The sequence below is a fragment of the Ranitomeya variabilis genome, chromosome 1, assembly GCF_051348905.1.
Source record: "Ranitomeya variabilis isolate aRanVar5 chromosome 1, aRanVar5.hap1, whole genome shotgun sequence".
Taxonomy (NCBI): domain Eukaryota; kingdom Metazoa; phylum Chordata; class Amphibia; order Anura; family Dendrobatidae; genus Ranitomeya; species Ranitomeya variabilis.
The window spans coordinates 1,064,942,812-1,064,968,107 of record NC_135232.1 but is presented as its reverse complement, the minus strand read 5'-3'; the positions used below and the strand labels follow the sequence as shown (position 1 = coordinate 1,064,968,107).

The 25,296-nt window shown below is 44.4% G+C and overlaps 1 protein-coding gene across 1 annotated transcript; it reads left to right on the top strand.

Moving 5' to 3' along the window:
• Positions 1-478: 478 nt before the first annotated feature.
• Positions 479-24,835, top strand: LIAS (lipoic acid synthetase). The gene is made up of 11 exons (XM_077279900.1): positions 479-767; positions 4,210-4,376; positions 7,021-7,114; positions 7,358-7,438; positions 7,525-7,681; positions 9,831-9,888; positions 19,795-19,923; positions 20,021-20,166; positions 20,260-20,330; positions 21,695-21,806; positions 24,308-24,835. The coding sequence occupies exons 1-11, from the start codon at positions 717-719 to the stop codon at positions 24,358-24,360; spliced, it is 1,119 nt and encodes a 372-aa protein (XP_077136015.1). The 5' UTR covers positions 479-716; the 3' UTR covers positions 24,361-24,835.
• Positions 24,836-25,296: the final 461 nt, after the last annotated feature.

Here is a 25,296-nt window from a genome sequence, read left to right as displayed (position 1 = left end):
GTGCCCCAGCACTCACACAGCAGCCCCCGGCACACATACGCCAGGCTCAGTATGAAGACGCCAGGATACAGCAGGACACATGAGATCCGGCCATAGGCAGAGCCTCACCAGCTCCAGGCCCAACCAGGGGAGGGGATCACATCAGCCACTTATCCGGGACTGTGGAGCAGGACAGCGGGACAATATGTCACCCATCACTGACGGGACACTCGGCGGAATCCGCTCGTCACATCGTTACACGCAGCACAGACCGATATCACCAGGATGGACACAGATCCCGGAGCCAAATCCTGCGCCGGCCGCCATCTCCTTACCTCGCTGCTGACAGAGGAAAGGGAAACGATGTGTCGTCATCACGCTTTTATACCGCCGGCGACGCACAGCTAAAGACCGCCTACAGGTCAGCAGCGTGAGATACGCAGCCATGCTCAATCGATAGCCGATGTGATGAAATGTTGTGTATCTCGTTACTGTGCCCACAAGGGCGATGTATAGAATCACTGCTGTATGTAATGACACGGAAGGAAGCGGCCGCCCCAGCGCACCAGTGACACATTGCTCTATTTCTATCCAATGCGGGGGTATAGAGCGGTGACCTTTATACGGCAGCCGGCGAGGGTCAGTCTGCAGTTTGTGATTGGTTCGCAGTGGAAGTTCTCAGGCTGCATTAATCGAGCGTCGAGCATTAACGCTCTGCAGCCGCTGTGCAGCGTACGATGAGGCTGATCGGGCTGAAGAGGGGAGCAGAGCTGCTGCGTCTCTCAGGGGTGAGACTCCGTTACCGTGTGTCAGCTGTATGTCTTACCGCTCACTACACTGATGGCCTGTCCTTACCAGAAGCCATGCACCTTCTAGGTATTCTGTGAAGGGGTAAACGGTGTATTAACTTGTTATGTGCTGCAGAGGGGAGACCTTGGTGGCTATTATTTACAATCATTATTTATTAGTGTGTTTTACAGCAGATTACCTTTACCTGTGTTATTGGTGCAATTTTCTTACTAGCGGCTTTTTGTCTCCACTGTCGGCAGTTGATTTTCAGATCCCTATCCTATGTGATGGCGTCTTACACCCTGCGCTGACATGGGACTGACGTAACAGCCCCTGCACTGACGTGGGACTGACGTACGGCCCCTGCACTGACGTGGGACTGACGTACGGCCTCTGCGCTGACGTGGGACTGACGTACGGCCCCTGCGCTGACGTGGGACTGACGTACGGCCCCTGCGCTGACGTGGGACTGACGTACGGCCCCTGCGCTGACGTGGGACTGACGTACGGCCCCTGCGCTGACGTGGGACTGACGTACGGCCCCTGCGCTGACGTGGGACTGACGTACGGCCCCTGCGCTGACGTGGGACTGATGTGCGGCCCCTGTGCTGACACGAGACTGATCTAGGGCCGTCTCACCATGTAAATATGACCCCCAAGAATGATGCACGCAAATATGAAGAATAAATGGACATTTGTGCACAAGCTAAACGTATTTCAGCACAAAAGAGTTAAGGGGTTAAAAGTATCTGATAATGATATTTCTCAATGACCCTTTCACTAGATTTTTTATTCAAAGCAAAATACCCCAAAATGTGCAAACTGCAGTACTGTGTGCTTGTTACTGTAGCAAGGAATGACACGTGAGATATGGGGCTGTCACACTTCTTCATCAGTTATTGAGGCTCCCATGAGCCTGAAGGTCTTAGGTCTTGTCCACACATCGGAGTTTGTGCGCCAAAGACAGGAGTGGAGCTTAGGCTGCTTTCACACATCAGTTTTTTGCTATCAGTCACAATCCGTGGAATGTTGAAAAAAACGGATCCGTCGCAGATTGTGAAAAACTGATGTGATGGCTCAGGTTTTTTGACAGATCCAACTAGCTGATACAGCTAATTGGATCCTAAATAAATCGGAGCATGCTGAGTTAAAAAAAAACAAACCAGAATCCGTCACCGAATTCCGTCATTTGACGGATCTGGCTCCATAAGGTTCCATTGTAGCAAATGACGGACGGCGATGGATCAGTCGCTGTCCGTTTTTTCGATGGACACAAAAAACGTTCCTATGTCTGTTTTTCTCCGGCCCCTGGAAAACAAATTTTCGACGGATCTGGCGAAAAACGGATGAAACGTGAGACCATCCGTCGCAATCCATCACTAATACATGTCTATGAGAAAAAAATGAATCCGGCGGCAACTTTTGCCGGATCCGTTTCTTTTTAAATTCACCGGATTGTGACTGACGGCAAAAAAACTGATGTGTGAAAGCAGCCGAAGGGTATGTTTCCACGGTCAGGAAACGCTGCTTGTTTGACGCTGCGCAGAGCTGCAGCGTCAAACACGCAGCGTCCAGATGTTCCAGCATAGTGGAGGGGATTTTATGAAATCCCGTCTCCACTATGCGTGGAAACCCGCACGCGGCGGCCCTGCGACTCCGGACATGCTGCGCGTCTTTTCAGATCGCAGCATGTCCGTACACCTTGCGGGGACGCAGTGTCCCCGCAAGGCATATCACAGGGCCCTATGGGAGAGAGCGATCATCCCGGATGTGAAGAGTTAACACATCTGGCATGATCGCGTCCCAGAAAGGGGGCGGGGCTTAGCGCCGAGCGGCTTCGCCGCTGCGGCGATACCGCCGGCCATCCTGACCGTGGAAACATACCCTGAGGGTATGTGCAGATTTTGCTGCGGATCCGCAGTGGATTGGCCGCTGCAGATTCACAGCAGTTTTCCATGCGTTTACAGTACCATGTAAACCTATGGAAAACAAAATCCACAGTGCACATGCTGCGGAAAAAAATGCACGGAAACGTAGCGTTGTTTGTTCCGCAGCATGTCAATTCTTTGTGAGGATTCCGCAGCAGTTTACACCTGCTCCATAATAGGAATCCGCAGGTAGAATCCCCACAAAATCGGCAAAAAAAATCCTGGTAAATCCGCGGTAATTCCGCAGGTAATCCGCAGTGCGGTTTACCTGCGGATTTACCTGCGGATTTACCAAAATCAGTCCGGAAAAATCCGCAGCGTGTGCACATACCCTTACAGAGGAAAAATAATTGAAAGATTGACCCCTGTTCTGTGTTTTGGGAACACGCTTGGCTTTGGCATACAAACACTGATGTGTGAATAAAGCCTTATATAGATGAGCGTCGGCTGTTGTAAGCCGCTGGATCACTGTATATTCCGGAACTCACTTTTCTCAATACAAGTTTATGGGGCTCGGAATAAAGCTGCAGAGCCTCGTTCAGAATCCCCATTGACTTGACTTGAGAAGATGTGTGATTTGGGCAGTCACGGGGTGCCAGTGCGGGGCTGAAGATGGCTGCCGGTGTGTGTGACTACATGCACATATGTGATCCCTCCTGGTGCTGCTTCTGGAACAATTTTTCTCTTTTTTGTCTGCCTTGGTTTCAAAGTTTTGCCCGTTCCCTTCAATTATTAAAGAAGCTAATTTTCCTTTCAGCCAACTGGGCGTGTACCACAGGACTTCTTTGTAGGTGTTTGGTTTTTCTTGCCAATCAAAAAAATGGCTACCCCCACATAGTTTAGTTGTATACACCCTGTTGGATGATGGGAAAATTTGCTTCATGGTGGGACACGGGAGGAAAAAAAGAAATGTTCCAGAATCTGTAAAACGCAAATTGGAGAAGGTTCTTGGTATAAATTAAAAATCTAGTAAAATCTCATCTTTTCATAAGTGATTCCAACTTAGACAAGTTGTCATTTTTCAACTGTATAACTGTCAGACCCACGAGGGTCCCACCATTTTATGGCCAAGAAAGAATGAAGGACAGGAGACCCAATGAAGCTGGTGTATTGACTTTGAAAATGTGGCTACAAGAAAACTGATGGAGGTTTCTTAAGCTTCTCCTAGCAAAGCTGTGAAAAATGGACAGAACTAGAATGCCATGAATTTGCTGTCGGCGTTTCACATGGACACATAGAATTGCACGGACGAGTTTGATCTGTGACTCGGATAAAAAAAATTTAAAAAAAGTTTTTTGGGGGGAGGTTAGCAGACAGGTGGGCCACAAACATGCAAATAGCCCCATAGACTATAATGTGCACATGTTCTATATGTGAAAAGCATAAAAAGAAGATGTACATGAATAATGGATGTTAGATTGCGGCCTTACTCTTAATATATAATGTATTTGTAAAGCAGATGTGTCTGAACAGCGCCAGAAGCATTTCATTCTCTTATGTCCTTTTTTTATAGGTGGCGGAATATCATACATCTTACCGGGTGTCCGTCGGGTTATCAGATGACAAGAAAGATCTCATCCAGAATGGACCAGACCTCCAAGATTTTATATCGGGGGATTTGGCTGATAAGAATGCATGGTCGGACTATAAAGGCAGTCTGAAGCGTCAGAAGGGAGAGAGGTATAAAGATCTGTCTTCCCCGATGTTCTCATGAAGTGCGGAGCTTGGGTATTTCTGTAATGTTACTTATACTGGACCCCCGGCCTGCGCTATGAACAGTACAGGGGGCTGCAGCAGACTGAGTGTTACTGGGGGGATTTCAAACAAATGCATTCCTGGAAAGTTGAGATTTTAGCATTTTTTGTATTTGTTGGGGAACAGGTGAAAGTAATGGGTAATGGTGTCTCCCTCTCCAGCGGGCGTCATATGAGGTATATTATCAGACAGCCCGATTTATAGGCGAAGGCTTTCTCCCAGTGAGTATAGCTCTGTTAGGTTCTGCTACTGTTCTAATACTAAAAGGTCTGACCGCACTTCCACATTATAGGAGTTTTCCAGTTTTATGATAAGGCCAAATTCACACCTTGTTCAATACCTTGTTTGTGTTTTCCACTTTAGGAACAGAATTCATGTCCGAGATGGATAAGGTACATAAATAATGTGAATGCAAGCAGAAGGGTCTATAGTGCTGCGGGGTTGGTGCAATGTGACAGACAGGCAGTGACCCAGGAAAGTTCAAACCAAACGTGTTTTAAAGGGACTCTGTTACCTGAATTTGGAGGGAACAATTTTCAGCCATAGGGGCGGGGTTTTCGGGTGTTTGATTCACCCTTTCCTTACCCGCTGGCTGCATGCTGGCTGCAATATTGGATTGAAGTTCATTCTCTGTCTCCGTAGTACATGCCTGCACAAGGTAATCTTGCCTTACTCAGGCGTGTACTATGGAGGACAGAGAATGAACTTCAATCCAATATTGCAGCCAGCGGGTAAGGAAAGGGTGAATCAAACACCCGAAAACCCCGCCCCTATGGCTGAAAACAGTTCCCTCCAAATTCAGGTGACAGAGTCCCTTTAATATCTAGAACTCACAAAGTAAACAACAGACGTTATCCTCCGGATCGCAACCGGGAATCAAGACAGTCCGTATCCAAGACTGGTTGCCGTGGGCGACTGCGCCACTGTGTACGCTGAAGGGTGCCAGGCCTTTTGGCTTTGCTTGGCTCCGTGTTACTTCACACAGGCTGAGCCTTGCAGAGCCTCCTGCTTTGCAAGTTTGCAAGCCAAGACTGACACACCCAACCCTTTGCTGCAAGGTTTTTAAATGGAATCTGTGGCCATGGGCCACTTGTAAGACTCGGCCTGGAGGGAGCGAATTGCCCCTCTACCATCCTGTAGTTCGCTCCAAAAATAAAAGCCCAAGCTGGGTTTTCTTAAATCTGCCTTAGCCAAATAGCTTGCCCAAGACCAAACTTACTTTTGTTTTGCACTCAACCACAGCTATATCTGTGACTGCAGTGCACTCCCGCGGCCTCAATACGCCTCTGTGTGCATCCTGAGGAACACACAGTGACCCTCGCATATAACATCGGTCACTGTCTGACCGGTCCCATTGGCTATTACAAGGTCTGTCTCATTTTCTCATTTATGTGTCAGTTTTTAGAACATAAAAAGCTCCTCATGCTGAACATCTATTGACGCCATGCTGCTGCCAGTAATGTCATTGTTCCATTTTGGACATTCATTTTGTCGTTTCCTAAAATGGAAAAGAACAGCAGAATTCCCAAATGTAGGTGTGAACAGACACTAACGCGGAATCATTCTGTAGTGGAAACATCTTCAGCTGTTGAGATATACAGTACTTAAAGTTTTAGTTTACATTTTGTAGCTGAAAATCCTCTACTGACCTAAGGCTTCGTCCACACAGTGGAATATTCAAGCTGATTTCACCGCACAATTACTTTCAGTGTGAAATCCGTGTCTCTGACCAAAAGCATCTGATTTATTGAATTGGGCAAACCTGGTGCAAATCTTCAGCAGAATTCAGACAGTTTTTGGCTGGGTCCATACTAAGTGTGTGACCACTTTGGGGCGCATGGGCTGAGGAGGTCTGACAGTGGCCACAGTCAGGATGGATGCCGTCCACCATAAAGACACTCATTGCATGGTATACTGTTGGCGGTAGTCCTTGGTATAGAGAGGAGGAGTTGGCTGCTCTTTACCATTACAGTTATATGCCCCTGATGAAGCTGGGTGAAACGCGCGTTGGAGGATAGGGCTCCACATTATTACTATGTAAGTCTGCATCTGCTATCTGCTGTATTTGTTAACCACTAGAATGTGTAATAGATATGTGGGCATTCTAATTATATATTGTTTATAACCTCAGGAGGTTTATTGTTGGCCCTCCATTAAGCTACTCTGATTTTTAGCAAAATCCATTATATTTTATAGTTAATAAAGTTGATATATTTGTGAGATATTTTGTAGCACCATTTTTTTTCTGGTTTATCTTGTTTTGCACAAATGTCTAGTTGGTTGCCTGGAATGGATACAGTTATAGCGGGTTTTTCAGACACAAGGCTTAAAAAAAAATCCAATTTGTTAAATATGGATCTTGAAAATATTAAAATGATGAATGATTTCAGATGTATTACATGCTCCCACATCAGTGCAGATGAATTGTGTCCACTATGCCCTTCTATTTGTATTATGCTGCGCTATTTTTGTGGAATCCATATTGAAAATCTGCCATGTGTAAACACTGCCTGAGAGTAGATTTATATATATAAATATATATATATTATTTTTTGTATCCATTTTTCAGATTGCGGCTCCCTCCTTGGGCAAAGACTGAGATTCCAATGGGAAAAAATTTTAATAAACTGAAAAATACATTAAGAAATCTGAATCTTCACACCGTAAGTATAAGCTAGAAGGGATTTTCCTAGAAAAATATTGCTAAAAAACCCAAAACAACAGGACTTTTGTCATGACCGCCTGCAGGAGACGCATTGGTATTTGTATTCGCCGCCGCCTCGCTCTCCCCAAGATGTTCTTTAAAGTATGACAGGGAAGATATGAGGATCTGTATCTAATTGCAGACATATAAATGATGTTAGCAGCCAAGGTCGTGTCTGTAAATGATTCTATTTGGTGACTAGGTGTGTGAGGAAGCCCGGTGTCCCAACATTGGAGAGTGCTGGGGTGGTGGAGAATATGGAACCGCTACTGCAACCATCATGGTGAGTAAGGAATAAGGTAATTGCCACATCTGTATCTCGTCCGGCATGGTGATCACACCTGTCGCTTTCATCTGTTCTATCCTCAGTTAATGGGAGACACGTGCACCAGGGGCTGCCGCTTCTGTTCAGTAAAAACAGCTAAAAAGCCTCCTCCACTAGATCCAGATGAACCGTACAATACGGCTAAAGCCATAGCGGACTGGGGCCTGGACTACGTGGTCCTGACGTCTGTGGACAGAGACGGTTGGTATGCGCCATATGACTGTAGTGCACATTATCCCCTTCCTGATCAGTGATGGACGTGTATGTTACATGTTGGATGGAGGTATATGGAGCAGGCTCAGGAGCTGAGCCCGCACCACATGGTAGATGCTGACTTTATTATACAGCTGCCATCTACCTCTAACAGCAGCAACCAGAGCTTACTCCGATTACTGCTGTTTAATATCTTAATGCCATGTTCACACTTTCAGTATTTGGTCAGCATTTTCCATTAGTATATATATGCCAAAAATCAGGAGTGTCAGAACCAGAGGAAAAGTATAATAGAAACACGTCACCACTTCTGTATTTCTCACCCACTCCTGGTTTTGGATTACAAATACTGATGTGAAATACTGACCAAATACTGAACATGTGACCATGGTCCAAATGTCAATGTCAGTCATCTTGCACTCCACCTCCGTGTGTCCTCCACCTCCGTGCGTCCTCCACCTCCGTGCGTCCTCCACCTCCGTGTGTCCTCCACCTCCGTGCGTCCTCCACCTCCGTACGTCCTCCACCTTCTTGGGTCCTCCACCTCCGTGCGTCCTCCACCTCCGTGCGTCCTCCACCTCCGTGCGTCCTCCACCTCCGTGCGTCCTCCACCTCCGTGCGTCCTCCACCTCCGTGCGTCCTCCACCTCCTTGTGTCCTCCACCTCCTTGTGTCCTCCACCTCCGTGCGTCCTCCACCTCCGTGCGTCCTCCACCTCCGTGTGTCCTCCACCTCCTTGTGTCCTCCACCTCCTTGTGTCCTCCACCTCCTTGTGTCCTCCACCTCCGTGCGTCCTCCACCTCCGTGCGTCCTCCACCTCCTTGTGTCCTCCACCTCCGTGCGTCCTCCACCTCCATGCGTCCTACACCTCCTTGTGGTGTACACCTCCATGCTTTGTACACATCCATGCATCACATTTCTGGCGTAAGACCGCTGGCACTTTTCATAAATTGGAGGGGCGGGCAAGGCTCCTCCTGGGCTCTCTTTATTTTGGTGAAGTTAATACACAGTGGAATGAGAACCGCCAAAAGTCGCCCTTTTTGCACAGCTCTGTCTTGCGGGGAAGAAAGGCTTTTTTTTTTTTAAAGCTTTTACACTAAATGAGGTTCGCCAATTCTATGGGTGCCAAAAAAGTATCCCATATGGATCAGCTGTATTGCACTTAATTTTTGCGGATACATTGCCATTATTAAGACATGAAACTGTTTTGATCACCTACATTTTACTGTTACTGCATAAATATGAATATAAAAAGCGAACACCCGGATGGCACCCAGATGACTAAACAGGCTTTTTCTGGCTGAATAGTGGACGGTTTACCCGGCCTTACTAAGGTGTGTTTTCACTGATCTTCCTCTGCAGTACTGCTATCTGGCCACCAGGTGGAGTGTTTCTCGTGTCTTTTGGTACAGTTGAATCACTTTCACATGAATTAATGGGACTTTTTAATTTCTGGATTAAATGAATTTTTTCCATTTTCTAAAATGAAGGCACATTACAAGGAAACGCCATCATTTGATGTTTAGTGAAGGAATGACCTCTGGGATTTCCACAAATCTTGAGCAGGACGCGGTTCCCTTTAAAATTTTATTTCCATCTTCATTAATGGATATTGTCTGATAGTATTATTTTTTTTTTTTTCACACAAGCTATTTTGCAATTTACTGCTTATTAAAATGTGTAGCCGTTTCTGAGATATTAACACTTCTCTCTTTTTTTATAGCGCATTGCCTTGGAGACCGACCACCTCTGCGAGACAGCAGAACATGTACAAGTGATTACTAGCTCTTTTCTATTGAGCTTGTAAGCTCTGTTTTGAAGCTGGCCAGAATTGCTGGAGATCACAATTGCTTCCTAACCCCCACCAGTTTCAGTACAGTGATTCCAAGCTACACAACAGCAGTGGTCGGTCTCCTAGGCAACGAGCAGTAAACAAAAGAAAAAATAGTATTATCTCAAGAACGGCTGAAAATTGCAACAAAAAGTAAACTGCAAAAGTGCTTGTATAAAAATGCGCTATCCAACTCTAGCGATCCAGGAAGATGGGAGTAACCCTCTGATCTGTACATGTGTCTGTAATTCCGGCCTTTTGTGTTATTTCCCATGACTTATTCGTTTTTTCTTTCGCACTTGTCCAGATCTTCCAGATGGAGGAGCCGAACACTTTGCAAGAACGGTGTCTCTTCTGAAAGAGAGGTACATGTGTCGGGGTCGTAACGACAATAAATCCTCATTCACCAGTCATTCCAAATCATAGTGTGAGCGCAGAACATCTGGTACCAATTAAAAATGACTCAGGCACGCAGCTGATTCAGTCTTAGCTGATGTCCTGCATCCACATCTTCAGAAGCAGTACAGCAACTGAGTTTATTTTACAATACACAGTACTAAAAAGGAATACAATGGGCGGGGTTTAAACAGTATACGTCTAGTGTTCAATCCCTTTCTGATTCGTCGGACGTCTTCTGGTGGATTCCTCCTCTTCTTTACATTTCTAAGTTTCGATTTCTGAAGAAATGAAACTTAACCTTTCAGATTCTAAACTAAAGTGAAGAATGAACACTGGCAGCCATCTTTAATACAGTTACATTTGCATTAGCAAGGGAAAACTTATTGTTTCACAGTATAAAATATATAAAAATACAAAAGGTATATAAGAAAATATATTTTCACCTTGACAATCCCCCGTAAACACTAAGTTTTTCCCTTAAGAAAGATCCTTTGAGACTGTCCATGTGATGGGAAAAGGGGAGGTGGATTTCTTCATCCAGACGCCTCAGAAACTCTCCCCTAGCGAGAGGCCTCCAGGCAGCTGAACCCTTCACTAACCTCACATGGAGTTCTCCCACTGTCCCTAAACTAAATCTCTTAGCATCATCTGAGAATGGGGGGTTTTGTCTACTCTCTTGAGGGGGACATACTTAGGGATCTCCCCTGGATCAGTACCATCGTACTCTGGTAAGTCTGCTTCTTGATTGAGGATGGTGCCAGTCGGAGTTGCTTTGGCAATAACCTTTTTATACAAGGGAATAACACAACAGAGAATTATCGATCCAATTACAAGGAGGGCAATCAGTATCAAACAAACTTATTGAAGGAATCCCTAGATCCCACCTAACCAACTGGAGAAGAAAGATGTGTCTGCTCCAGCATACATGACACGTCGTCTTATTGTCCTAATTTGTTCAACTTCTTTAGAAACCTTCAGGTCTTTCGGATCTACATTTCGCCATTTAGGTCTGGCTGTCTATATTTCGTCTCGTAAGTCTTTGGTCATACCGTCAATGAATGTATTTACCTATACTCTAACATCAAGTGGGTTTATGGGACTGTACTCCATGTCTTCCCATTTCAACTGTAACCGTCCAAAGTATAGCTCTACACTCTCTCCTTTGTCACATCTGTAGAAAGTCTTAATTTGCGTCCTAGCACGTCACCTGTTTTTGTGCTCACTAACTACCTAGGCCTGCCTAGGTGCACTTATACGTCCATCATATGATCATTATTTGTCTGTAGAATGAGAAAGGTTGGTTCTCAGGGTCAGCCAATGGCTTTTACGTAGCTAGCTAGTCAGAGGGCCTCCAGGGATAATACTCCTGTATCTGTCTTACCCAACCTGATGTGGTTGGTTCTCTGGTGGTGGGGAGTGACATGACATGCTGATCTACAGCTCCTTCCCAAAAGGATAACTGTCAGCCTACTTCTAAAAGTTAATGTCCCCACTATCCACCAACCACAATCCTGTGTCAGCTTCTTATGTCACTACATGTGATCTTGTCTGGACAGGATTCAGTGTAATTCTCTTAGGTCGGGTTGCAGCACGGGTCATACAAGCGTTAGGGCCCAAGTCCTCAACTATATCCTGAAAGGCATCACAGCTATAATTAACGAATCTTTGTTCACTGTAATATATGTATATTTGATCCATTCAACATTTTTATTAATCTACACCTGTGGGACTATAGAAGCAAAGCCAGCATAAATCTGGTTCTGGGCAGGGTGGATTGATTTAAATCACGCCGATTTAAATCATGATTTAAATCACGATTTAAATCAAAAGATTTTTTTCTATTTAAATCGGATCGATTTAAATCATGATTTTAATCATGATTTAAATCACTGATTTAAATCAAAAGGGTTTTTTTAATATAAATCACGATTAAAATGAGAAGTGAGAGCAGTGCGCATGTGCGCCCATAGTTACACGGACGAAACTAGGGGCAACGATCTAACGCCAGGGTGAGGGGGGGACCCCAAAGTAAGTAAAAATCTTTTTTGTTTTACTATATGGCAATAGGTAGGTGTTTAAAAGCAGCATGTCTTAATTGTATAAACTATTAATAGCCTCCACATTTTGTTCATACTGCCCCTTTAATTCCACACTTCTAGCTTGGTTTCACTTTTGGTTTAGTTTCTTTTTCCATTCAGTTGACATGCCCAAACTTGTTGGATAGTCAGCATCCTACAGAAACCTCTGGAAGAGCATGGCATTGTGAATGTTACACATATACAGCCTTTATTCTACTGAGTTAAACAACTCAGCTTTATCTCATGATGGAAGAACCTTTGGATGGTAAAATATTTTCCTCGAAAAGCAGTTTATTGAAAAAAATCCGATTTAAATCAAAAAAATCCGATTTAAATCAAAAAAATCCGATTTTTTTGATTTAAAAAAAAAAACATTGATTTTTGTCCACCCTGGTTCTGGGCTTTAAACTGGTCAGGCACCCCCCCCCCCTTGGCACTCCAATGGCATCAATATATACTAGTGGATCTTCTTCATAACTCATGTGGAGCTGATCAAGGCTTCTCCTCTTTCTGGTAGGTTCATCAGGTGTCTCTGGATCCCAAGGTAAAATCTTGAACTGCATAGCTAGTTTAACAAGGGTGCATTGGCCTATCCAGGCATTAGGCAACCTAGGACGGAGCTTACCATCTCCACATAACCAATCAATATCATACATATAATGTGTATGTTTGATTAGCAAGTCAGTATCTAGAGAACTGTTCTCTTTGCAGAAACCTGTCTCGAAGATCCCTACTGGTGTACCTGTGGTGTCGTGGGAATTATAGCAGGTGTAATTGTCAGCTAATACGGTTACTTCTCCTGGGACCTTTAGTCTGGGTTTTTCATGAATTAGTGGGACATAATCTGGGCAATCAGTGGACTTCAAACCTTTCAACAGATTCATGACACAGGCAGTAGTGTTGTCATCAGGGAAAAGCAATGCATGTGTGTATAGGTGTGTATTCGCACACGCAATACATCCTACAGAGATATTCTGGACTCTTACATTGTATCTCACCCATTCTAACCATAGGTTTTTCATTGGGGCTGTTTGTGTTTCTATGGAGAAAACCTCTTGCCAACTGAGACCTGGAATGGGGATCACTTCATTAACTACATTTTGCAAACGCTCACCTGGGCCTGTTTTAGGTGTACTGGTAACAGGGGCCTTGGTTGGTCTAGAGCTAATATCCTGGAGCTGTTTATGGCCTAAATTCCCATAGGGTCCAGCACTAAATACATAATTATAATGCCTTCCCAGTACGAACGTCTGCAGATCAGCATATTGGGGGCTTTCAAGATTTAGGAGGAGGGGATGACAGTTTTTACCCCATTTACAGCCCCTAAGTGGTTGCAGAAGGGCTGTTAGATGCATTCTCTCACGGAGACTCCTACCCGTCCCATCCTTGGGAACATGGCTTCACTAGGTTTATATCCCCAATCATCTCCCGTATTCCAGGCAGCATCTGTCCAATAATGACAATTATTGTTGTATTGTCTGGTAACACACATATAAAACTAGGTGATTCCCTCTACCACCTGTTGAGTCTCAGGGCACTTGACTACATCACAGAAATCAAATCGCCAGATATTCACCGGGGCTGTCAGGTTTACCCAGAGAATAGTGGGACCAGGATTCTTATTTACAATAGGGGCCGAAGAGGTAGGGGCGAGGATGGCCCCCAGTCCCAAGGTCAAAAACAACAGCAACATTTCCCTTCAGTCACTACTGTGACTAAACACTGGTTCGGTCTCTTTTACAATATGAGTCGTGGATCCGGGTGCTCTTTCCTTCGAGCTTTACTGCAGTGGGGGTGACCGGGATCACCGTGTGGGGTCCTTCGAATCTTGTCTGGAGACAATCTCTGCGCACAAACTTTTTCACATACACCAGGTCTCCTGGCACAAAGGGATGGTGTCCAGGAACCTTGTCTGGGTCTGGAAGAGAACTGAAGACAGTTAAATGCACTTTGGCAAGGTGTCCATGTAAGGCCTGCACATAGCTAGTCAAGTCCAGGTACTTGGGCTGCAACTGTTGTGGAAAGAAACATTCAAGATTGGGGCTCCTGCCAAACAGAATCTCATACGGTGACAGTCCTGTCTTCCTGTTTGGGGTATATCTTACTGAAAACAAAGCCAGAGGAAGGCATTCTGTCCATGGTTTACCAATCTCTGCCATTGCCTTCTGGATTTTAAGCTTAAGAGTTCCATTTAGTCTCTCCACTCTTCCACTGCTCTGCGGATGGTATGGACTATGCAATGCTTGACTTACCCCCAGTGCTGCCATTACCTCTGACATGATCTCTCCAGTAAAATGGGAACTCCGATCGCTTTCAATGACTTCAGGAACTCCATACCTGCATATGATCTCAGCCATCAGTTTCTTCGCTGTTGTCTTAGCCGTAGCTTTGGCAACTGGGTAGGCTTCTGGCCAACCTGAAAATAAATCAATGCAGACCAACACATACTCATACGTCCCTACCCTGGGTAACTGAATTTAATCATTCTGCAGTCTCTGGAATGGGTAAAGGGGCCGGGGAGTGTGTTTGGATGGGGTTTTCACTGTCCTACCCTGATTGTATGGCACATATCATGCAGCTCTGTACCTGCCTTTCTGCGCAGGTGGAAAACCCCGGGGGCAATCCATTGTTTCTGTAGGGTGTCACACATGGCCGTCTTCGAGTGGTGCACATTCCCGTGCAGAACCTGTGCCATCATTGGGTACAGTACCTGTGGTAGGCAGACCTTTTCACCCCTCCCCCATAGTCCAGTGACGGTATCAGAGCAAGCCCCTATCTTTTGCCACCTATTTTTCTCCTCCTTACTTGCCTGTTCTTGTAACCGGGCTAAGATGTCTTTCAACACAAGTGGAGAGGGTGGGGTGTCTAGGTGATGTACTCTAGAGGCTACAGGAGTGCTTGCTGCTCTCTTGGCAGCCTGGTCTGCCAGTGCGTTACCCTTTGTCCGTCCATCAGTGCCTTTGGTATGTGCCTTTACCTTTATGATGCCTGCTTGGGTGGGAAGCTGTAGTGCATTCATAAGTTGCTGGACTGCCTCAGCATGTTTAATGGGGTGGCCATTTGCTGTCAGGAAAGCCCTGGCTCTCCAGATAGGCCCATAACCGTGTGCAATGCCAAAAGCATACCTGGAATCAGTGTAGATATTTACAGTCTTACCTTCTGCTAGTTTGCACGCTTCTGTGAGCGCCTTGAGCTCTGCTTCTTGTGCAGACATATGAGCTGGCATTGACTCTGCCTTGATTACCTCATGTTCTGAGACCACAGCATATCTGGTAGAGAAGTGTCCTTGGTCATCTTGGTGACGGGATCCATCTACAAAAAGCTCAAAATCAGCATTAGAATAGGCACAATAGAGACCAGCCGTTTCCTGAGACATCAATTCTAGACAATCATGTGGTTTGGAAACCTAATCTTGTTCCTCTGGATCCATTCTAGAAAGAAAGAGTGTCCTTTTTCATGTCACCTTCATGTCACCTACTCCTCCCCCCTTTGGATCCAGGGGAACTAGGAGAAAAGTAGCGGGGTTTAGGACAGTGCACCTTTTCAAAGTCACATTAGTAGCCATGAGAATAGCACACTGAAGTCGCAGCTGTCCAGCCATGGACATGTGGCCAGATTGTACTTGGTTAAGGATACTATGTACATCGTGTGGGGTGTGGACCATCAGTGGGTGATCCAAAACAATCTCTGAAGATTTGTGTAGCAACAGCTGGTCAGACAACACAGCCCAAACACATAAGGGACTTCCTCTTGCCACCGTATCCAGGCGGCCGCTGTAATAAGCAACAGGTCTCTGTTTGTCTCCATGAAGCTGAATCAGCACACCTGTAGCATGTCCTGCATAGGTGAGCTCTGTCTGCAAGGCAGTCTGCAATACTGTACGGCAGTGCTCGGGTGTCTTGTAATCATATATAGGGCCTGCAGTGTGTAACACTATATCACAGGGCAAATTCCCTCTTTGGGTGGACATAGCGTCTCCTGGATGCAAGGGTCCATAAGTGGCAAGGTAGGCCTGACACTCTTGGGCTATGGCTGGGCCCCCCCCCCCCTGTTAGCTATCTGTTGGGCCAAACCACCTCTATGTGACAGGGTAGAGTTAGCTGGGTTCACTATGGCTCCTACCTGGTGGGTAATTATGTCCCCATACCCCACTGAGAAAAGAACCTGGGATTCCTGAGGTGTGATGTAGTAACGTGAATGACAGGGGAACCAAACTTCAGGTTCCTGGAAAGTCTGGCCTTGTAAGTGTGAAGGATTCACGGGAAGAGAATATCTAGGGGCCTTTCCGAGCTGGGCTAAATTCTTTTGAAAACTCTTTACTATTTTCAATGCATCATCCGGACCAGCGCGTGATCTACACCAAGTAAACACAGAGAGACTCAAGAGCGTAGCTACGCGTGTGCCCCCTCCTCTCCAGAAACAGGAGATAAGGAAATCACCGCATTCCTCAGCACACAAGGGAGAATACAAAAGCCCAGCTCTTTGCCCCCCCTTTCTCTAGCCCACAACACCGAAGGGAGAAATTTCAAGCAGGTCGCGCAGGGGCTCACTCGCCCCTCCCCTCTCCTACACAGCACTGATAAAAAGCTCCGTATCTTCTACACAGTCACAAATTACAGCAGTTTTCAGACTTAATTTCTACAAAACTTTCCTATGATCCTCCGTGGTCTGGGCGGAGCCCCAAGGACGGCCCGTACACGCACACGGCAGGTTTCCACCCAGGTTGGATTCTGCACAACACAAACAGGACACACCCACGCTTCTGGAGAGCTCGTCCCGTCGCCATTACAGGGCGGTGGCTGGGACTGCATTTTCATCACCAGTGGCACGGCGGCCATTTTACAATCTATAAGATCACAGTTCAAAGGCATTTTATAACCAAACACGGGTTCTACATTCTCTGATCCTCCCTCTCCATCAACCTATTTTCATCCTTTGTTCTTCAAGCCTCGCGCAACTCGCAGATGAGCTTGTGCTTGTTCTAACAATCCTTTATCTTTCAACATGCCTCGTTTGTTCTCTATGAGGTTATGCCACATAGCAGGCTGCAATCTCCCTGACGAGGGCAATCCTACATGCTTATACAATCTCTCAACATTCTTGACTGCCTTCTTGCCCTCCCGTGACTCTATTATTGCCTTGACTTCCACAGCATCCTCATCTAACTTGTGGGGCACAGACTTCTTCTGCTTTAAGATACGCAACATGACTCACAGAATACTGTGTCCTTCTGCAGTAGGCCACTGACAGCGATATCAACACTGGTGTTCTACAATACGGCATCTCGCTCAACGTATTAGAAAAAGAGCCTCGCGCTCAATATTTTCTGTCCCTAACCTGAACACCAGTGATTAACAGACTATCCTGCCACGATATTCCAAACCGTTGGGAGGCGGTCTCCTAGTGAGAGCCCTCCACAGAAATACAGGTGGTCCCCCTCCGGGACGTCTTAAATTACCTAGTTGGTACAATATCACAGAGGCTGCGTCTCCTATCCCTTTCTCTAAGCTGCCCCACAATCTACAACTAGCTCAATCTTTCACTCCACTTCACTACTAGACAACAGTCACGGGTAGGGTGGTTGAACGGAGTACAATGACCGGTGGAGGAGGTATGGTGTACACGAAGACGCGCAGGATGCGACGTCTCTCAGTTGCTGGTTCAGAGCGTGGCACAGGATCGCGTTCGATCTCACCACTCGACCGGTCACTCCCCAGACCCAAGGAGACCACAGACAAACCAATAACGGCTGAGACACTAGCAAGTGTGACATATACAGTGTATATGATCGCCACTTACCGTGTGCGAAGGGTGATCAGTCCTCGAGGTCAGCCACTACGGGTATCATCCACAGACATCCAGGCATGGGTCCAGAGGGTCTCGGATCGCTGTCCACGCCCCCCGTTGGGCTCCAAATTGTCGGGGTCGTAACGACAATAAATCCTCATTCACCAGTCATTCCAAATTATAGTGTGAGCGCAGAACATCTGGTACCAATTAAAAATGACTCAGGCACGCAGCTGATTCAGTCTTAGCTGATGTCCTGCATCCACATCTTCAGAAGCAGTACAGCAACTGAGTTTATTTTACAATACACAGTACTAAAAAGGAATGCAATAGGCGGGGTTTAAACAGTATACGTCTAGTGTTCAATCCCTTTCTGATTCGTCGGACGTCTTCTGGTGGATTCCTCCTCTTCTTTACATTTCTAAGTTTCGATTTCTGAAGAAATGAAACTTAACCTTTCAGATTCTAAACTAAAGTGAAGAATGAACACTGGCAGCCATCTTTAATACAGTTACATTTGCATTAGCAAGGGAAAACTTATTGTTTCACAGTATAAAATATATAAAAATACAAAAGGTATATAAGAAAATATATTTTCACCTTGACACATGTAAAATAGTAATTTATGCAGTTTTCCACATAATGGACTGGTAATATAGGTAAAAAAATAATAAAATATGTCGTATCAGCAATGTTCATAAATAAATATATTCAGGTTTACAATCTGATGTATATTAGGTGCAAATAGTAAAGTGCACAGATGTATATGAAGATGTTACCAGTGAGGTTGTCCACCCATTGGTGCGGTGCAACACCAAAACTCAATTTTTACACATTGGCTTTCAGTTCACTTGTGGTTATAGGTTTATATACTTGTTATAGTTCCATTTACTCATATTAAAGGGGTTTTCCAGTACTCGGACAACCCTCTTCTCAATCCTTGTGTCTCCCAATGGTGAAATAATAACATCTATACTCGCCTCTGGTGTCAGCACTGGCTTTCCTGGGGATCGGGTAAATTTATGTCATGTAATCCCTGTGGCCAGTTGGTACTGGCGTCACTCTCCCCTTCCTTTGGACAAATCGCATACATCCAGAGATGAAGAGCCCTGTGGCTGCTCTCACATTTTCTTCGGATGTATGGGACTCCGCTCTAGGAGAGGAGAGTGAAGCCGGCGCTGAGTGGCCTCAGGAGATCGCGTAACATAACAATGTCATGCAATCCCTGGGAGACCCAGTGCTGGAGCGGAGGCGAGTATAGGTGTTATTATTTTACAACAGGGATTGAGAAAAGGCTGACCGAGTAGTGGACGACCCCTTTAAACTCATATTACTTGTACAGCCAATACCATCCCCTTGCTATATATGGTAGGTTCATTGACCTTTGTGTAAGTGTAGAAAAATCTGACAGCAAGTGTAAGTCTGTTCACATTTAGCAATAATTGTTATGACGTTTTTGTTTCCAATGGAGCAAGTGACAATTACAGAGGCAAAAATGCACAAAAAAGATACATAAAGTTACCGTTCATAAGAATATTAGTCCCTACCAATCATGCGGTGCAGTAGAAAGCTGTGTTATTGCAAAATGGCAAAAAAGACCTTTTTTGCAGAATTGTTGCAATTAGTTGGTAAAAAAATAATCTAGTTTTAATACATTTTTACATTGGAATTGGAACGGTTTCACTACAATAACTGCTAATTGTGTGAATTTGCAAGAAAGGTGCTTGGAAATATATGTAGTTGGTTAGAGGTGGACAGACAGAAAAGGGCCCCTGTGCCAGGAACGTATATGGGCCCTCTTCGGTCCAGTAGGTCCTAATAATACCCTGCTTTGGAGGTGGTGGTGGCCCCCTTACCAATGATATGTCCGCCCCTGCAGTGTCTAATTCATAGGCCGACAGCTCCCACCGTCCAGACTATGTCACATGGATTGATTGCTGATGGCTCCGTATGTCGTGTGCTACTGTTGTCCTTTCCTTAATTCTGCGTTATCGCCTATTCACTCAGGAATTCCAAAATCCTTATTGAGTGTCTAACGCCAGATTTTCGTGGAGATAAGAACGCTGTAGGAACCATTGTCCGTTCCGGCCTGGACGTGTATGCCCACAATGTGGAGACCGTGCCAGCTCTACAGAGGTATTCTTCTTATCTCATATTATTACCTGTGATCACCATCTCTCCACAAGTGTGATATTGACCGCGCTCAATTCCATGTCCTTTTCTATATTTATAGGCAGGTCCGTGACCCTCGCGCAAATTTTGAGCAATCTATTAGCGTCCTAAGGCATGCGAAGACCGTGCGAGCGGATGTTGTGACAAAGACCTCCATCATGCTGGGGTTAGGAGAGACCGAAGAACAAGTGTATGACACCATGGCGGGTGAGTATTGGAGGGCTACCATTGGGTTATCCTCCCACTAGTCCTATGTCGGGTTACCATTGAGCTCATTATGTGTCTGTTCTTCCTTTCTAGCTTTACGTGATGCAGATGTAGACTGTTTAACCCTCGGCCAGTACATGCAGCCAACGAAGCGCCATCTCAAGGTGCGGGCATGCTCCACACTGAGGTTTCCTTTGTATGAATGTATAAATGTCTAAGAAAAGTGTTCCCGAAATGTTTCTATAGTCTCTGCTAGTGGTCGGCGAAACGATTGAGAGAGAACACTGCCAGCAGAACAATCAGCTTAGCCGAACGCTCCTGTGTTCTCTAGTCCGTCCAGTCCATCATCTGACATTCATCATCAGTTGCAGGAGAATCAGGAGCCTCCATACACATTACACTGTCAGCTGATCCTAATGTGTATGGGGGTCTTAAAGAATAATTGTCACTTTAATTTGTATTTCACAATCAATGGTGCACATTAAAATAAGCAATTGTGTAACACACCTTATCAGAGAAATCTGCTTCTTTCTCCTCCCAGACGGATCTTTCAGACTCAATCCATGGGTTAAATCCACATTAAGTAAAGGCAGACTGTCCCATTACTGAGATGGGAGATGACAGTTGGTGCTTATAAGATTCTATGGAATAGGAGAGCGGAGCTGGAGGCAGACACATCCCGCTGCAAGTTCTCCTTAAAGAGTAACCATTGTTAATTTTTATTTCATCAATCAATAGTACTCGTGAAAATAAGATCTATTACTTAGTTGCTTATCAGAGCAGTCTGCTTTTTTTCTCTATCAGGACTGATCGATCATTTATAGAATTCTCAAATCCCAGATAAAATGTGTATTCAGTGAAGAGAGGAGATGGCAGCTGGTGCTCATAATGTTCTATGTCATCTGGAGGAGGAAGGAAGAACTTGGCTTCTGGTTCCTCCCATCTACATAGGAGATAAGGTCCTATCTCATTAATGTAAAAATCTCTCTTCACTGAATACAGATTTTACCAGTGAATTCAGAATTGTATAAATGATCAGTCCAGGAGGAGAAGGAAGCATATTACTGAATGAAGGTGCTTATTTTCATGTGTACTATTTATTAAATATTAATATGTTTACACACACATTATACACACACACACACACACACACACACACACACACACACACACACACACACACACACACACTAAAGTTAAAGTGTAGCTGTGATTTCGGGAGAACTTGCAGCAGCATGTCCGTGTCTGCCTCCAGCTCCTCCCCACTGTCCTCTTCATAGAATCTCATGAGCACCAGCTGCCATCTCCTGTCTCAGTAATGGGAAAGGCTGTCTACACTGAATACAGATGTTACCCTTTAATTGAGAGTGAAAGATGAGTCTGAGAAGAGTGTAAAGGCCGACGTCTCAGATTAAGATATTAGAAATTTTCTTTTTATATGTAATATTGATTTAAGGCTTTAATAGCTAATAATAATCTACATACATTTTTATTTCAATATCCAATAATTGTACTTGCTTTTCTGCAGGTTGAAGAATATGTCACACCTGAAAAGTTTAAGCATTGGGAAAAAATAGGCAACGAGCTAGGATTCCTGTACACCGCCAGTGGTCCTCTGGTCCGGTCCTCTTACAAAGCAGGTATGCCTTTGCATTTCTTTAGGTTATGCCTCTTGGCATTGTTACCAAATGCCCATCTTATGTTTATTGCACTTTTGAGACAATAGTAATGATTAAGGAGTGTCAGATTTGTTAGAAACAAGTAGATCACATGGCATCCCTATGCTGGATCTTAGAGGTCAGCTGTAATCTGCACGAGAAGCCAGCAGCCAGTGTATAATTTCCCTATACTGCCCCCATAGGAGAAATGAGGAATTACATGGTGCCAGTTGATCTGAACGTCAGGTTACTTCTCTGTATGCCAGCTTTTATATCTACCACTGTGACGGAATCTTCAGCATGTTACATTTTAAATGTTTTTCACATATAATATCAGCATGCCTGATATTAATGTTCTACTATTAAACCCTGTGTTGCATTTGTGCTGTTTTTCCCCACACATTGTTAAAGGATAAAAAAAAATTAACATTGTGTGCACACGTTGCGGATTTGTCGCCGTTTTTGCTTTTTTTTTTCTGTGCAGATTTGTCGCAAGACCTGAAGGGTTTCCTGATTCCAGCAAAGTGAATCAGAATCCTGAAGTCTCATGCACGCGTTGCTTATTTTTTAACTTGTAGATTTAATGTATGGGGCAAAAAAAATCTGTACCAAAAACACATAAAAAATGCATTAAAAAAGTGTGTTTATGCCAAGAGATCTAGAAATGAAGCTGAAATATCTGCACCAAGTACTTAATGTGTGCACATACCCTAATACATATATGTCAGACATTGGCTAGGGGGCCAAATCTGGCCCTCAGGGTGAGTATATTTGGCTTGTGAAGCTGACACTTTATGTACATGCTCAGTAGTGACCGCGGCTGTGGGGTCAGAGTGGAGATGAATCTGTGCCGCACTTTATGTACATGCTCAGTAGTGACCGGTGCTGTGGAGTTGTAGTTGAGATGAATCTGTGCTGCACTTTATGTACATGCTCAGTAGTGACCAGAGCTGTGTGGTCATAGTGGAGATGAATCTGTGCTGCACTTTATGTACATGCTCCGTAGTGACCGGTGCTGTGGAGTTGTAGTTGAGATGAATCTGTGCTGCACTTTATGTACATGCTCAGTAGTGACCAGAGCTGTGCGGTCATAGTGGAGATGAATCTGTGCTGCACTTTATGTACATGCTCAGTAGTGACCGGTGCTGTGGAGTTGTAGTTGAGATGAATCTGTGCTGCACTTTATGTACATGCTCAGTAGTGACCAGAGCTGTGCGGTCATAGTGGAGATGAATCTGTGCTGCACTTTATGTACATGCTCAGTAGTGACCAGTGCTGCACATTATGTACATGCTCAGTAGTGACCAGAGCTGTGTGGTCGGGTAAATTGAGGAGTCGTAGTCAGAGGTTTGGCTTACCAACTGCACAACCCTGGCATGTAGGGCTGTGTGGGGATTACAGGTGGAGAACCATACTGTGATGGGGTCACCATTCTTTGTCGGGGAATTGAGGGGGTACAGTAGGATCATCATACTGTGTGTGTGGAGAAATTCACTGTGGGGGTATCATACTTTGTTTGCATCACACTTTATTATCTGTATTTAAGGTTTTTTGACCTTCATTATTACATTAGGCCACATGCTTTTTACTGCTCTTACATAACGTATTATATTACAATATCTTATTCTAAGATCTATTAATAAAAATGTACTTTGTTTGTGGGACGACCACTTTAAGGTTTGCTTCCATATCAAAAAGTTCATAGTTATATTTGAGAAGTAAAACCTTCCTCAATTGTGACATTTGTGAATAAATATCAAGGTCGGCCCACGACTCTGTCCAAGCTTTTAATCTGGGCCTCTGTGTATTTGAGTTTGTCGTCCCTTGCCCTGACAGTAAATTAATGCAAACTAATTTTTTTTCCTTGTGGATTTTTAGCATGATAGCTTTTTTTTTTTTTCTAAGTTGCAGCATGTCAATTTGTTATGAGCTTTTGAAGTATTTTTCACCAATTCAAACAATTGGAGGGAAAAAAATGCACATAATTATTAAAACGTAACACTGATTTTTTTTTTTAATGCACAAAAATCCACTGCAGATTCTCAACGTGTGCATGTAGCCTAAGTTTGCAAAAGTTAAAGGAGTTGGCCACTACTCTACATGGGAACTAACGGCCATAGATGCCACTTCACGAAATACTTTGAAAATAGAGTGATGGGTTCATGTCCAAAACCACAAGAATCCGCAGTGGCTGCTTTTTACAGATTGCGAGAATTTAAAGTTTACCACCATCTGTGAGGTAGATTGCTGGCGGCCACAACTATTGAGAGGGAGCAGAACTCTGCGATAAGGTGCACATACCTCTGTTCATTGTCTATAGGACATACATAATCCCTGTATGTATTGTGGCTGTCAAACAGCCGCGGGGACTCGAACATATTATTCGAGCATGGCGAAAAAAGTACTTGTCATGTAAATTTTTTTTAGAGGGGCTTTATTCTGCAAATTGTGAATATTGCATAATTTTTTCTTGTTACATTTAGGTGAATTCTTCTTGAAGAATCTGGTTCAGAAAAGGAAAATAAAAGCCGTATAAACATTAGTGTGGAACGATATGGGCTTAGGATGAAGAACGTGATGTATTTAGAAATGAATGTGAGCTCATCAGTAGCCATCGATGGTGTGCCCTATGGTGGGATATAACGTGGGGTGAGCAGAGAAGCTTTGGGTACATCGGCTGGAAGCTTCCTGATGCTTCTGATTGTAGAGCAACATTTAATTTAATTCAAACCTTTATAAGTCTAAAGATATAATGAAGACTTCAGCAGGAGGAAGCCCGCAGGGGCGGAGTCCTCTCTGTCAGCCAATCAGATTGCAGATGAAACTTTATTCCACTACTGTCTGAAGTTTTGCTTTTTTCTGTGTTACATTGGACAACATGCTGCTCGTTCTGTGTGACCTACTGGATGATTTACATTATTTTAGATTATAAATATTTAAGAAAATAAAATTACTTTCATCATAACACAAGGATATTCTTGGACTCCATAATAAAGTTTAATAAAACTGGATCTACAGCAGCATTTTGTTAATTAAATGTCCATTCTATTATTGCATTCCTCCTCTACATAAGGTTTTTTTTTTTATCCTTTATTTTTTTTTTTCCCACATCGCTATGAAAAGAATAATTGCAATTTTCACCCCAAACCTCCTATTGTCCTGTAGGATCATTTCTCAGTCACTTAATTATTATGAGACAAGTTTATAACGACCTCATAAATAACACTGGATCCACCATTGAGGTAAGTGATCACATCTCACCCCCTCCCCCTCCCTGCCCAATGACTTGCATGAGTAGCAAAGCATTGCCTGTCACATTAGATGGAGCTCGTCGCCACATATCGTCACCTTGAGTCATTAAGTTCACCAAAAAAGGGACAAACGACAAAATTATTGATGGAATTCTTTATTTTAGAAATCACATTTTTCTTTCAAAGTATATCAATTGAACATGATCCCGGAGACATAAAAC

What these genes read in the sequence shown, in the direction of transcription:
- LIAS (XM_077279900.1), top strand. Translation starts at nt 717, where the DNA reads ATGAGGCTGATCGGGCTGAAGAGGGGAGCAGAGCTGCTGCGTCTCTCA. An exon ending in ACCGTGCCAGCTCTACAGAG is followed by an intron (nt 19,924 to 20,020) that starts GTATTCTTCTTA and finishes CTATATTTATAG; the next exon opens with GCAGGTCCGTGACCCTCGCG. An exon ending in CAACGAAGCGCCATCTCAAG is followed by an intron (nt 20,331 to 21,694) that starts GTGCGGGCATGC and finishes GCTTTTCTGCAG; the next exon opens with GTTGAAGAATATGTCACACC.